The sequence below is a fragment of the Rhinatrema bivittatum genome, chromosome 3, assembly GCF_901001135.1.
Source record: "Rhinatrema bivittatum chromosome 3, aRhiBiv1.1, whole genome shotgun sequence".
Lineage (NCBI taxonomy): Eukaryota > Metazoa > Chordata > Amphibia > Gymnophiona > Rhinatrematidae > Rhinatrema > Rhinatrema bivittatum.
The window spans coordinates 2,198,243-2,210,652 of record NC_042617.1 but is presented as its reverse complement, the minus strand read 5'-3'; the positions used below and the strand labels follow the sequence as shown (position 1 = coordinate 2,210,652).

Sequence of the window (12,410 nt, the reverse complement as noted above, 5' to 3'; positions counted from 1 at the left end):
CCAGAGGAAACCAAACACCAAAACAATTTCCTGGAGCTTCGAGCAATAAGATACGCTCTCAGAGTATTTCAGGATCGCCTGTCCAATCAAGTCATCCTGATCCAGACGGACAACTAGGTGGCCATGTGGTACATCAACAAGCAGGGAGGGCCAGGATCCTACTTTCTGTATCAGGAAGCTGCGCAGATATGGGTGGAGGCCCTCTCCCACTCAGTGTACCTCAGGGCCATCTACTTGCCGGGAGTGGACAATGTGTTGGCAGACACATTGTCCACTAAGGGGTCTCTAAACCCCTTAGTGGCGAACTCCATCTTCCTACAATGGGGTTATCCTCAAATAGACCTCTTTGCGTCACACCAAAATCGCAAAGTAGACAATTTCTGCTCTCTCACTCGCAGCCAACATTATTCACCAAAAGACGCGTTCTCCCTATCGTGGTCAACCGCTCTCCTATACGCATTCCCTCCACTTCCACTTCTCTTGAAGACTCTCGTGAAGTTAGGTCAGGACAAGGGAACCATGATCCTGATAGCACCCCACTGGCCCCGCCAAGTGTGGTTTCCAGTTCTTCAGGATCTTTCCATTTGCAGGCATATTCCTCTGGGAACAGACCCGCTTCTAGTAACTCAAAACGACGGGTGCCTTCGCCACCCCAATCTTCATGCCATGTCCTTTGCAGCATGGATGTTGAAAGGTTAATCATTCAGCCGCTTAACCTTTCTGATCCAGTCTCTCGTGTCTTGATTGCTTCATGGAAGCCTTCCACGAGAAAATCGTATTCCTACAAATGGAACAGGTTCACGTCATGGTGCTCTTCTCAGGCCCTTGATCCTTTTACCTATCCCATTCCGAAGTTTCTAGACTATCTCTGGCACTTGTCAGAGTCAGGTCTCAAAACATCCTCCATTAGAATGCATGTCAGTGCGGTAGCCGCCTTCCATAAAGGTATCGGGGATGTTCCTATCTCAGTGCAACCCCCATGTAACACGCTTCTTGAAGGGCTTGCTTCACCTCAAGCCTCCACTGCGTCCTCTGGCCCCTTCTTGGGACCTCAACCTGGTTTTGGGTCGGCTCATGAAACCACCATTTGAGCCTCTCCAATCCTGTGAACTTCGATATCTCACATGGAAAGTGATTTTCCTTTTGGCAATCACTTCAGCTCGCAGAGTTAGTGAATTACAGGCCCTAGTTACCTATCCGCCTTACACTAAACTTCTGCAAGACCGGGCGGTACTTCACACTCACCTTAAATTCTTACCTAAGGTAGTATCAGAGTTTCATCTCAATCAATCCATTATACTACCTACCTTCCTTCCCAGGCCCCATTCCAATTCAGGTGAGTTGGCTCTGCATACCCTTGACTGTAAACGGGCTCTAGTGTTCTACCTAGACCATACAGCTGCCCACAGGAAAAGCTCTAAATTATTTGTGTCTTTCCATTCTAACAAATTGGGGCAGCCTGTGGGTAAGCAGACTTTCTCCTCCTGGCTAGCGGACTGCATATCCTTGTGCTATCAGCAAGTAGGCATTCCACTCCAAGACCGTGTTAAAGCATACTCTGTGAGGGCCATAGCGACTTCAGTAGCGCACCTACGCTCAGTGCCGTTTCCTGACATTTGCAGGGCTGCCACCTGGAGTTCTCTCCATACTTTTACAGCCCACTATTGCTTAGACAAAGCCGGAAGACAAGATTCCATCTTCGGCCAGTCTGTCTTGCGTAACTTATTTCCAACGTGACGTACCAACACCCTTCCACCTGTCCGGTGGGGTTCAGGATGCCCTCTCCCAAATTCCACCCCAGTTGTTGTGCCTGTTGCACGCCGTTGGGTATATTTGGTGCATGTTCGGACATCCTCAGCTCGGTACTCACCCATATGTGAGAACTACCATCCTGCTTGTCCTGTGAGAAAGCAAATGTTGCTTACCTGTAACAGGTGTTTTCACAGGACAGCAGGATGTTAGTCCTCACGAAACCCGCCCGCCACCCCGTGGTGTTGGGTTCGTTTTATTATTTTCTTTTTGGCACTGCCTGTAGCTTTTAAATAAGACTGAAGGGGGACCCCTGCTGGCTGCAGGGTTAGTGCCATGCTGGGAATGCCCAGTAGGGGCCAGTCAAAGTTCTGGAAACTTTGACAAAAGTGTTCCGTGATTGGGCTCCATCCTGTGATGTCACCCATATGTGAGGACTAACATCCTGCTGTCCTGTGAGAACACCTGTTACAGGTAAGCAACATTTGCTATCCTATGAAAACATCTGATACACAACTAGAGACTTGTTGTTTGTTAGGTTGTAAACCTGGATGGGTTGATGGATTCTCTTATTTCTTCGTTAAAGGGGGGAGATAAAGAGGCAATAATGAAACTCCTCACATAGAGGATGATTTTAAAATGAGCACGAGTGTGCCCATACACACATCTGTGCACAAGCAAGGATATGCTGGAATTTTTAATTGTGCACAATCCTGCACACATATATTTTAAAATGCCCCGACCGTGCACAAGTATGCTCCTAGTTTTAAGAGGTTACTCAAGCACAGCCAGCGTGCATCTTCCATATAACCTTATCAGCTTTTATGCATGTATGTCAGCGAATTTCAAAACATGCTCGCACGAGGTACATTAGGAAAACAAAAAGAATAGACGCCTGGGTCTTTTTCAAATCTTTATTGGAGTAGAGACGTGTTTAAAATGTATCGCCCGACTCAGGCCGAGTTTCGCAGCTTTCAAAGCTGCTGCCTCGGGCTATAGATAAATCATACAAAACATTATGATTAACAAAATTTACAATTGAAACATAATAAATAATAAATGAGAACATATGAATAATAAATGCTATTGTAAAATGGTGACATATGTGGCTAATAAAATATGATAAAATGAACTTTTACCTATATAAAATGTGATACAGTGAACTTATACTTTGACCTATTTGTTAAAAAAAAGAATTATATATGTAAATTATGTACTTTAAAAAACATTAAAGGGCCCGACAGCCTCAGGGAAGCCATCTCCCTCTTACCCTCCTCCCCGTGCGGCCGGCGCAGACCCACCGGGGTCAGGGGAGGCACGGGAGTCTGCGGCCGCATAGGAGGCAACCGGCCCATACTCTGGCCTGCCCCGGACCCTGAGCGGCGCAGAAGGAGAAACAAAAGAAAAGAGAGAAACCCAGCGCGGTAAGCCCGCCCACCCCAGTGATGCCGAGACCACGCCGTCTGAGCTCTTTAAAGGGCCCGACCGCCTCAGGCGTCGCGCGCACTAAGGAGCGCAACAAAGAGGCCTGCCCCTTTGTGCGCCCCTTAGTGCGTACCGATGCGAGAACCATTCGCTAGAACCGTCCATGGTGAGACCGCACCTTGAATACTGTGTACAATTCTGGTCGCCGCATCTCAAAAAAGATATAATTGCGATGGAGAAGGTACAGAGAAGGGCTACCAAAATGATAAGGGGAATGGAACAACTCCCCTATGAGGAAAGACTAAAGAGGTTAGGACTTTTCAGCTTGGAAAAGAGACGACTGAGGGGGGATATGATAGAGGTGTTTAAAATCATGAGAGGTCTAGAACGGGTAGATGTGAATCGGTTATTTACTCTTTCGGATAGTAGAAGGACTAGGGGACACTCCATGAAGTTAGCATGGGGCACATTTAAAACTAATCGGAGAAAGTTCTTTTTTACTCAACGCACAATTAAACTCTGGAATTTGTTGCCAGAGAATGTGGTTCGTGCAGTTAGTATAGCTGTGTTTAAAAAAGGATTGGATAAGTTCTTGGAGGAGAAGTCCATTACCTGCTATTAAGTTCACTTAGAGAATAGCCACTGCCATTAGCAATGGTTACATGGAATAGACTTAGTTTTTGGGTACTTGCCAGGTTCTTATGGCCTGGATTGGCCACTGTTGGAAACAGGATGCTGGGCTTGATGGACCCTTGGTCTGACCCAGTATGGCATTTTCTTATGTTCTTATGTTCTTATGTCCACAGAACCCTTCACGGCGCCTTCCTCTCAGACTTTACCTCATCTCATAGCAATTTCCTCTGTACCCGTACCAAGCACACAGAGCTCAAATCTAAACATTTCAAAGATATAAAGCCATCTGGACCCATCATTTCCTCTAGCACCTGCTACCCAGTTCCTCACATTCAATCCTTCCAATTGAACCCCTGGAAGAAAGATGCTAACCCACCCTATCCCCGTCAGAAACCATCGCTACCACTCCTGCATTTATCCTTTTCAAGAATTACCAGCAAGGACTCCCAGATCTCTCATTCCATTCATGATCACCCCCCTGACCCAGCTCCTGGGGCTCACCCTACTCTCTTTAACCCTATTTAATGCACAGTCACTGACTAAAAAAACACACATCCTATCTCCTGGACTCTAAGCCAGATATCTGTGCCATCACAGAAACCTGGCTAAAAAACTCAGACATTGCTCTAATCAATCAATTACCCATACACCTATATGACATCTTTTCAGTTCCCAGACACAATAAATGAGGGGGCGGCCTTCTACTAGCTACTAAGAAAGAATTCAGACTTACCTCACATACAATCAAGTCTGAGTCCAAATTGGAATTGGGTTTATTCAAATCGAAACATCTTCAAATCCTGCTAGTATATGCCCCACCAGGAGCACTAGAAGCGGACGCCTCCCCCCTTATAGAAGCTATAGTGAAGCACATCAATACAGACCTTCCAGCTATCATCATGGGGGATTTCAACCTCCATATCGATGCCTCACCCCGCTCTCCCAATTGTGAAGCCCTCCTCACCTCCCTCAATGCAATGGGCCTCAATCAAATCATCAACAAACCCACCCACAAAGCAGGACACACACTGGACCTTATTTTCATTAACTCTAATTTTTCTCTCACGACTGCACCGACTTTTACCCCAGTCCCCTGGTCAGATCACGTTCTGATAACCACCACCCTCACCACCAAAAAACAGCCTAACACCCAACAGCATCATTCCACCATTCACTTCAGGAAACCATGTGCATCTGACTTGCTCAGTGATCATCTTTCTAAGGAACTCACAAACCTGGATGTATCCAACCCTGATTCAGCCGTGCTTTCCTGGCACAAAATCACTGAAACAGTAGCAAATAAATTATGCCCCGCAGTCGTTAAAATAATTAACCCAGCACAAAAATGAAAACAACCCTGGTTCTCTCCGGAACTTAAACGGATGAAGCAAGACTTCCGACACAAAGAAAACAGATGGCGCAAAGCCCCCAATACAGCCACACTATCGGCATACAAAGGAACCCTTCATCATTACAGGACCTCAATTCTAAAGACAAAAAGAGATTTCTATGCCAATAGAATCCACGATCTCCTTGGACTGATTCAGTAAGGAAACTTAATGAGGGCCATATTTGGAAGCCATTTAGACATATAACGTAATAGTTATCAGCTAAATGGCTTACCCAGCTATATTTATCCCTTATCATGCTAAATTTAGGCAGATAAGAAAAGGGCATTATGAGGAGGAGTTGACCGCATAAATTAAGTGGCTAAGTAAAGTTTGTCTAACCGAGCCAAGCCACACAGCGGCTGAAAATGGACTCCCTTATGTTCTTAGGTTCTTTAGTGTGTATCAGTTCTTGGGTGTGTTTTTTGTGTGTTTCAAATCTTGATTGCTGAATGTCGGTCTCTTCTGTATGTAATAGACCTCTGGTGCCTTTAGTCTCTCTCTCATGTATATCAGATCTTGAATGCAGAGTATCTCTTTCTCTCTCATGTGTGTCTCTGACTGTGGGTGCAGAGTGTCTCTTTCATGTGTGTATCAGACCTCAGGTGTGGAGTGTCTCTCTTGTGTGTATCAGTCTTCAGGTGCCAAGTGTGTCTCTCTCGTATATCAGATCTTGAGTGCAGAGCATCTCTCTCTCGTGTGTGTAACAGACTGGGTACTGAGTGTCTCTCTCTTGTGTGTTTGAGACCACGGGTGCTGAGTGTCTCTCGTGTGTGTATCAGACCACGGGTGCTGAGTGTCTCTCTCATGTGTGTAACAGACCACAGGAGCTGATTGTCTCTCTCTCGTGTGTGTAACAGACTACAGGTGCTGATTGTCTTTCTCTCGTGTGTATCAGATCTTGAGTGCCGAGTGTCTCTCTCCCTCTCTCTCTCCTTTGTTCTAGACATCAGTGTTTCCTTTGACTTCAAGGATGTGGATTTGCTGAAGTTGGTGAGCAGTCTGAAGGAGAGCAGCCTATCCAAGGAGATCATCCTGGCCCTAGAGCGATGTATCTGTGAGGAGACTGCCCTCCTGGATAGTGAGACTTCTAATCTGATGAAAGATCGCGACACCTTCCTGATGCTGCTGAGAAACCTGGAACAGCTGCGGATGGAGAAGGCTGTACAGATGGGAGTATTGAGGTACAGACTGAGGCATTGTAGGATGGGAACATGATGTGCCAGTAATGGAGGGACAGAGCTCTGAGCTCTCAGAATATGATAAAGAGGGAGAGGCTGTAACCTGAAACAGCAGAGGATGGAGAAGGCTGTACAGATGGGAGTATTGAGGTACAGACTGAGGCATTGTAGGATGGGAACATGATGTGCCAGTAATGGAGGGACAGAGCTCTGAGCTCTCAGAATATGATAAAGAGGGAGAGGCTGTAACCTGGAACAGCTGCGGATGGAGAAGGCTGTACAGATGGGAGTATTGAGGTACAGACTGAGGCATTGTAGGGAGGGAACATGATGTGCCAGTAATGGAGGGACAGAGCTCTGAGCTCTCAGAATATGATAAAGAGGGGGTGCTGAGGAGGGAGAGGCTGTAACCTGGAACAGCAGAGGATGGAGAAGGCTGTACAGATGGGAGTATTGAGGTACAGACTGAGGCATTGTAGGATGGGAACATGATGTGCCAGTAACGGAGTGACAGAGCTCTGAGCTCTCAGAATATGATAAAGAAGGGATGCTGAGGAGGGAGAGGCTGTAACCTGGAAAAGCTGCGGATGGAGACGGCTGTACAGATGGGAGTATTGAGGTACAGACTGAGGCATTGTAGGATGGGAACATGATGTGCCAGTAATGGAGGGACAGAGCTCTGAGCTCTCAGAATATGATAAAGAGGCTGTGCTGAGGAGGGAGAGGCTGTAACCTGGAACAGCAGAGGATGGAGAAGGCTGTACAGATGGGAGTATTGAGGTACAGACTGAGGCATTGTAGGATGGGAACATGATGTGCCAGTAATGGAGGGACAGAGCTCTGAGCTCTCAGAATATGATAAAGAGGGAGAGGCTGTAACCTGGAACAGCAGAGGATGGAGAAGGCTGTACAGATGGGAGTATTGAGGTACAGACTGAGGCATTGTAGGGTGGGAACATGATGTGCCAGTAATGGAGTGACAGAGCTCTGAGCTCTCAGAATATGATAAAGAGGGAGAGGCTGTAACCTGGAACAGCTGCGGATGGAGAAGGCTGTACAGATGGGAGTATTGAGGTACAGACTGAGGCATTGTAGGGTGGGAACATGATGTGCCAGTAACGGAGTGACAGAGCTCTGAGCTCTCAGAATATGATAAAGAGGGGGTGCTGAGGAGGGAGAGGCTGTAACCTGGAACAGCTGCGGATGGAGATGGCTGTACAGATGGGAATCTTGAGGTACAGACTGAGGCATTGTAGGGAGGGAACATGATGTGCCAGTAATGGAGGGACAGAGCTCTGAGCTCTCAGAATATGATAAAGAGGGAGAGGCTGTAACCTGGAACAGCAGAGGATGGAGAAGGCTGTACAGATGGGAGTATTGAGGTATAGACTGAGGCATTGTAGGGTGGGAACATGATGTGCCAGTAATGGAGTGACAGAGCTCTGAGCTCTCAGAATATGATAAAGAGGCTGTGCTGAGGAGGGAGAGGCTGTAACCTGGAACAGCTGCGGATGGAGATGGCTGTACAGATGGGAATCTTGAGGTACAGACTGAGGCATTGTAGGGAGGGAACATGATGTGCCAGTAATGGAGTGACAGAGCTCTGAGCTCTCAGAATATGATAAAGAGGGAGAGGCTGTAACCTGGAACAGCAGAGGATGGAGAAGGCTGTACAGATGGGAGTACTGAGGTACAGACTGAGGCATTGTAGGGAGGGAACATGATGTGCCAGTAATGGAGTGACAGAGCTCTGAGCTCTCAGAATATGATAAAGAGGGGGTGCTGAGGAGGGAGAGGCTGTAACCTGGAACAGCAGAGGATGGAGAAGGCTGTACAGATGGGAGTATTGAGGTACAGACTGAGGCATTGTAGGATGGGAACATGATGTGCCAGTAATGGAGGGACAGAGCTCTGAGCTCTCAGAATATGATAACGAGGGAGAGGCTGTAACCTGGAACAGCTGCGGATGGAGAAGGCTGTACAGATGGGAGTATTGAGGTACAGACTGAGGCATTGTAGGATGGGAACATGATGTGCCAGTAATGGAGGGACAGAGCTCTGAGCTCTCAGAATATGATAAAGAGGGGGTGCTGAGGAGGGAGAGGCTGTAACCTGGAACAGCAGAGGATGGAGAAGGCTGTACAGATGGGAGTATTGAGGTACAGACTGAGGCATTGTAGGGAGGGAACATGATGTGCCAGTAATGGAGGGACAGAGCTCTGAGCTCTCAGAATATGATAAAGAGGGAGAGGCTGTAACCTGGAACAGCTGCGGATGGAGAAGGCTGTACAGATGGGAGTATTGAGGTACAGACTGAGGCATTGTAGGGAGGGAACATGATGTGCCAGTAATGGAGGGACAGAGCTCTGAGCTCTCAGAATATGATAAAGAGGGGGTGCTGAGGAGGGAGAGGCTGTAACCTGGAACAGCAGAGGATGGAGAAGGCTGTACAGATGGGAGTATTGAGGTACAGACTGAGGCATTGTAGGATGGGAACATGATGTGCCAGTAACGGAGGGACAGAGCTCTGAGCTCTCAGAATATGATAAAGAGGGAGAGGCTGTAACCTGGAACAGCTGCGGATGGAGAAGGCTGTACAGATGGGAGTATTGAGGTACAGACTGAGGCATTGTAGGGAGGGAACATGATGTGCCAGTAATGGAGTGACAGAGCTCTGAGCTCTCAGAATATGATAAAGAGGGAGAGGCTGTAACCTGGAACAGCAGAGGATGGAGAAGGCTGTACAGATGGGAGTATTGAGGTACAGACTGAGGCATTGTAGGGAGGGAACATGATGTGCCAGTAATGGAGGGACAGAGCTCTGAGCTCTCAGAATATGATAAAGAGGGGGTGCTGAGGAGGGAGAGGCTGTAACCTGGAACAGCAGAGGATGGAGAAGGCTGTACAGATGGGAGTATTGAGGTACAGACTGAGGCATTGTAGGGAGGGAACATGATGTGCCAGTAATGGAGGGACAGAGCTCTGAGCTCTCAGAATATGATAAAGAGGGAGAGGCTGTAACCTGGAACAGCTGCGGATGGAGAAGGCTGTACAGATGGGAGTATTGAGGTACAGACTGAGGCATTGTAGGATGGGAACATGATGTGCCAGTAATGGAGTGACAGAGCTCTGAGCTCTCAGAATATGATAAAGAGGGAGAGGCTGTAACCTGGAACAGCTGCGGATGGAGAAGGCTGTACAGATGGGAGTATTGAGGTACAGACTGAGGCATTGTAGGGTGGGAACATGATGTGCCAGTAATGGAGGGACAGAGCTCTGAGCTCTCAGAATATGATAAAGAGGGGGGTGCTGAGGAGGGAGAGGCTGTAACCTGGAACAGCAGAGGATGGAGAAGGCTGTACAGATAGGAGTATTGAGGTACAGACTGAGGCATTGTAGGGAGGGAACATGATGTGCCAGTAACAGAGTGACAGAGCTCTGAGCTCTCAGAATATGATAAAGAGGGGGTGCTGAGGAGGGAGATGCTCTGTAACCTGGAACAGCAGAGGATGGAGAAGGCTGTACAGATGGGAGTACTGAGGTACAGACTGAGGCATTGTAGGATGGGAACATGATGTGCCAGTAATGGAGTGACAGAGCTCTGAGCTCTCAGAATATGATAAAGAGGCTGTGCTGAGGAGGGAGAGGCTGTAACCTGGAACAGCAGAGGATGGAGAAGGCTGTACAGATGGGAGTATTGAGGTACAGACTGAGGCATTGTAGGGAGGGAACATGATGTGCCAGTAATGGAGGGACAGAGCTCTGAGCTCTCAGAATATGATAAAGAGGGGGTGCTGAGGAGGGAGAGGCTGTAACCTGGAACAGCTGCGGATGGAGAAGGCTGTACAGATGGGAGTATTGAGGTACAGACTGAGGCATTGTAGGGTGGGAACATGATGTGCCAGTAATGGAGTGACAGAGCTCTGAGCTCTCAGAATATGATAAAGAGGGAGAGGCTGTAACCTGGAACAGCAGAGGATGGAGAAGGCTGTACAGATGGGAGTACTGAGGTACAGACTGAGGCATTGTAGGGTGGGAACATGATGTGCCAGTAATGGAGTGACAGAGCTCTGAGCTCTCAGAATATGATAAAGAGGCTGTGCTGAGGAGGGAGAGGCTGTAACCTGGAACAGCAGAGGATGGAGAAGGCTGTACAGATGGGAGTATTGAGGTACAGACTGAGGCATTGTAGGGAGGGAACATGATGTGCCAGTAACGGAGGGACAGAGCTCTGAGCTCTCAGAATATGATAAAGAGGGAGAGGCTGTAACCTGGAACAGCAGAGGATGGAGAAGGCTGTACAGATGGGAGTATTGAGGTACAGACTGAGGCATTGTAGGGAGGGAACATGATGTGCCAGTAACGGAGTGACAGAGCTCTGAGCTCTCAGAATATGATAAAGAGGGAGAGGCTGTAACCTGGAACAGCTGCGGATGGAGAAGGCTGTACAGATGGGAGTATTGAGGTACAGACTGAGGCATTGTAGGATGGGAACATGATGTGCCAGTAATGGAGGGACAGAGCTCTGAGCTCTCAGAATATGATAAAGAGGGAGAGGCTGTAACCTGGAACAGCTGCGGATGGAGAAGGCTGTACAGATGGGAGTATTGAGGTACAGACTGAGGCATTGTAGGGAGGGAACATGATGTGCCAGTAATGGAGTGACAGAGCTCTGAGCTCTCAGAATATGATAAAGAGGGAGAGGCTGTAACCTGGAACAGCTGCGGATGGAGAAGGCTGTACAGATGGGAGTATTGAGGTACAGACTGAGGCATTGTAGGGTGGGAACATGATGTGCCAGTAATGGAGGGACAGAGCTCTGAGCTCTCAGAATATGATAAAGAGGGAGAGGCTGTAACCTGGAACAGCAGAGGATGGAGAAGGCTGTACAGATGGGAGTATTGAGGTACAGACTGAGGCATTGTAGGGAGGGAACATGATGTGCCAGTAATGGAGGGACAGAGCTCTGAGCTCTCAGAATATGATAAAGAGGGAGAGGCTGTAACCTGGAACAGCTGCGGATGGAGAAGGCTGTACAGATGGGAGTATTGAGGTATAGACTGAGGCATTGTAGGGAGGGAACATGATGTGCCAGTAACGGAGGGACAGAGCTCTGAGCTCTCAGAATATGATAAAGAGGGAGAGGCTGTAACCTGGAACAGCTGCGGATGGAGAAGGCTGTACAGATGGGAGTATTGAGGTACAGACTGAGGCATTGTAGGGTGGGAACATGATGTGCCAGTAATGGAGGGACAGAGCTCTGAGCTCTCAGAATATGATAAAGAGGGGGTGCTGAGGAGGGAGAGGCTGTAACCTGGAACAGCTGCGGATGGAGAAGGCTGTACAGATGGGAGTATTGAGGTACAGACTGAGGCATTGTAGGGAGGGAACATGATGTGCCAGTAATGGAGGGACAGAGCTCTGAGCTCTCAGAATATGATAAAGAGGGAGAGGCTGTAACCTGGAACAGCTGCGGATGGAGAAGGCTGTACAGATGGGAGTATTGAGGTACAGACTGAGGCATTGTAGGGTGGGAACATGATGTGCCAGTAATGGAGGGACAGAGCTCTGAGCTCTCAGAATATGATAAAGAGGGGGTGCTGAGGAGGGAGAGGCTGTAACCTGGAACAGCTGCGGATGGAGAAGGCTGTACAGATGGGAGTATTGAGGTACAGACTGAGGCATTGTAGGGAGGGAACATGATGTGCCAGTAATGGAGGGACAGAGCTCTGAGCTCTCAGAATATGATAAAGAGGGAGAGGCTGTAACCTGGAACAGCTGCGGATGGAGAAGGCTGTACAGATGGGAGTATTGAGGTACAGACTGAGGCATTGTAGGGTGGGAACATGATGTGCCAGTAATGGAGGGACAGAGCTCTGAGCTCTCAGAATATGATAAAGAGGGAGAGGCTGTAACCTGGAACAGCTGCGGATGGAGAAGGCTGTACAGATGGGAGTATTGAGGTACAGACTGAGGCATTGTAGGGTGGGAACATGATGTGCCAGTAATGGAGGGACAGAGCTCTGAGCTCTCA

General features: G+C 48.2%; 1 protein-coding gene across 1 annotated transcript in view; it reads left to right on the top strand.

The window, feature by feature from the left end:
* Window positions 1-12,410, top strand: part of LOC115088464 (cullin-9-like) — a gene marked incomplete in the record, with an annotated part of 195,027 nt that overhangs the window by 81,570 nt on the left and 101,047 nt on the right. The window contains 1 exon segment of the mRNA XM_029596738.1: window positions 6,142-6,379. Within this exon segment, the coding sequence (XP_029452598.1) occupies window positions 6,142-6,379 (238 nt within the window).